Source organism: Sinocyclocheilus grahami, unplaced genomic scaffold, assembly GCF_001515645.1.
Source record: "Sinocyclocheilus grahami isolate Dianchi unplaced genomic scaffold, SAMN03320097.WGS_v1.1 scaffold311.1, whole genome shotgun sequence".
NCBI lineage: Eukaryota > Metazoa > Chordata > Actinopteri > Cypriniformes > Cyprinidae > Sinocyclocheilus > Sinocyclocheilus grahami.
This window is the reverse complement of record NW_015505490.1, coordinates 1-2,160: the sequence shown is the minus strand read 5'-3', so window position 1 is coordinate 2,160 and position 2,160 is coordinate 1. Positions and strand designations below refer to the sequence as shown.

The following is a 2,160-nucleotide window of genomic DNA, read 5'->3' as shown; positions in this document are numbered from 1 at the left end:
CTGTTAAAGGGATAGTTTACCCAAAAATGGCCATTCATTCCATCATTCACTGCCATTATAAAGCTTGGACAAGCCAGGACTCCAATTGTATTCGTCTGAAAGAAGAAAGTCATATACATCTACGATGGCTTGAGAGTGACTAAATCATGGGGTCATTTTAATTTTTGTGTGAACTATCCTTTTAATTTTGCTTAAATACATAATACATGGAATAGTTTTGACGCTGTATTATTGATTGTTTATGTTGCTAAGGGTGTTGCGCAGTGATACACAGAACTGTTGGCTGAAGCGGTCTTAGCCATGGTTTATTGTGAATAAAACCGCTTCTGACCAATCAATCGTGTAAGAACACACCAAAACAGTATTATGTAAGATTAATAAAAGTGGTGCAATGAGGAAGTGATTTATAGAGCACATGTCAAGGTCAGTAAGCCTCTTCAAATATCAGATAATTTGACCTTTGGAGTTCAAAGTAAGGCTAGTTCAGGATCAAACAAACAGGCAGTTGCGCCTCAAACTCACGCCATTGACTGAGCTAGAAGTTGACATGTAGGTCTTCTCAAATACCATTTTGAAATCACCATTTTGGGAAATTGGCCTACGAATGGCTTAGTTATCTCTGCACATTAAACTGTTTGTTTAAAGATTGTTTTTATCATTTTTTTTTAGTAACTGTGAATCAACAGTTGTATAAGGTGTGTGGTGTGAGCTGGTACAATGGAAGCTTCTGAGACAGAAGGCCGCACCTTCATGCAGGCGATCAGTGAGAAGTACAGCCCAGAAAACTTCCCTTGCCGTCGGGGTCCAGGCTTGGGGGTCGTGGTTGTGCCGTCTAGACAGCAGGGATCACCTATGAAAGGTGAGGCTTGGGTTAGTTAATAACAAGTCATGTAAGATTCCTTGGTGATTTTAGTGTTTGCTTTGGCAGCTGCATCCTGTTGCTGTGTTTCATAGTTCATTAGTTATGTGGTCATTCTGCCTTCAGACCGTCTGAACCTGCCCAGTGTTCTGGTTTTGAATGGCTCTGGAATCAGTCATGCAGGTGAAGAGGGAGAAATTGCTGCCTTCTGTACTCATGTAATTGAACTTGATCTGTCCCACAACAAGCTCCAAGACTGGCTTGAGGTGAGTTCTGAGGTTCCCCCCCCCCACACACACACACACACATTTTATAATATATACTCTGTCATCTTCATTTTGTTCCAAATTCATTTGCTGTTATACTTTTTTTTTGTTATAATAAGCAACCTTATGTTGTAAAACAGCAATTAAAAGTGAAGAGGCTGTCAAGCTCCAAATAAATAATAAAAGCACCATAAAAATAGTCCATATGATTCATGCGCTGTATAGCTTTGTGTGAGAAACTGACTTAAATGGACTGATTTAAGGATCTGTAAATATAGTATTAATAAATAAACATGCATTACTGTTCAAAGTTTTGGGGTCATTAAGATTTTTTTAAAGACATGAATTTATTTTTATTCAGCAAGGATGTATTAAATTGATCAAAAGTGGCAGTGATGACATTTATAATATTTCAGAAGATTTCTGTTTTAATTAAATTATGTACATATATATATATATATGTGTGTGTGTGTATTATAAATTTATATATATATAATATGTCTTTTAACCCTTTAATCTGTTCTAGATCAGCAAGATTGTTTCTAACATCCCTAACCTGGAGTTCCTGAACCTCAGCTCTAATCAGCTGAGTGATGCAGTCTTGGAGCCGGACTGCGCAAAGGCCTTCTCTAGCATCCGCCGCCTCGTTCTTAACAATACCCAGGTGTCCTGGGATACAGTGCACACATTCACACAAGAGATGCCTGAGTGAGTCACACTTTGAACTCTTGATGTTTTTGTAATTTTTTTACTTGTATTATGTATAACAATTACCGGTGGTGTACATGTGTGGTATTGATTGCTGTGGTCAGTTTGAGATTTTTGAGACATTATGGTTTTGATTTGATTTCTTTTTTCACATACAGAGTATTTTAATGGCTGTCTACATGCAATCCTGCAAATGTCTTGAATAAATGATTGATTTATCATTTATTTTCATTGTATCGTCATGATACTATTGATTCTCATGGGATTATCCACTTTACCATTTTACTTTATTGAACTGTAAATTATGTTTGAGAGAATTCACTTTGA

General features: G+C 37.0%; 1 protein-coding gene across 1 annotated transcript; it reads left to right on the top strand.

Annotated features, from left to right (window-relative positions):
- Positions 1 to 673: 673 nt before the first annotated feature.
- LOC107601699 (tubulin-specific chaperone cofactor E-like protein) lies at positions 674 to 1,837 on the top strand. Its single transcript, XM_016293956.1, has 3 exons — positions 674 to 859; positions 986 to 1,125; positions 1,652 to 1,837. The coding sequence occupies exons 1-3, from the start codon at positions 718 to 720 to the stop codon at positions 1,835 to 1,837; spliced, it is 468 nt and encodes a 155-aa protein (XP_016149442.1). The 5' UTR covers positions 674 to 717.
- The last annotated feature ends 323 nt before the right edge of the window (positions 1,838 to 2,160 follow it).

Bases quoted from the DNA above. Each gene is read 5' to 3' on its own strand.
- LOC107601699 (XM_016293956.1), top strand. From the start codon at position 718: ATGGAAGCTTCTGAGACAGAAGGCCGCACCTTCATGCAGGCGATCAGT. The intron at 860-985 runs GTGAGGCTTGGG...TTCTGCCTTCAG, and splicing joins GCAGGGATCACCTATGAAAG to ACCGTCTGAACCTGCCCAGT. The intron at 1,126-1,651 runs GTGAGTTCTGAG...AATCTGTTCTAG, and splicing joins AGCTCCAAGACTGGCTTGAG to ATCAGCAAGATTGTTTCTAA.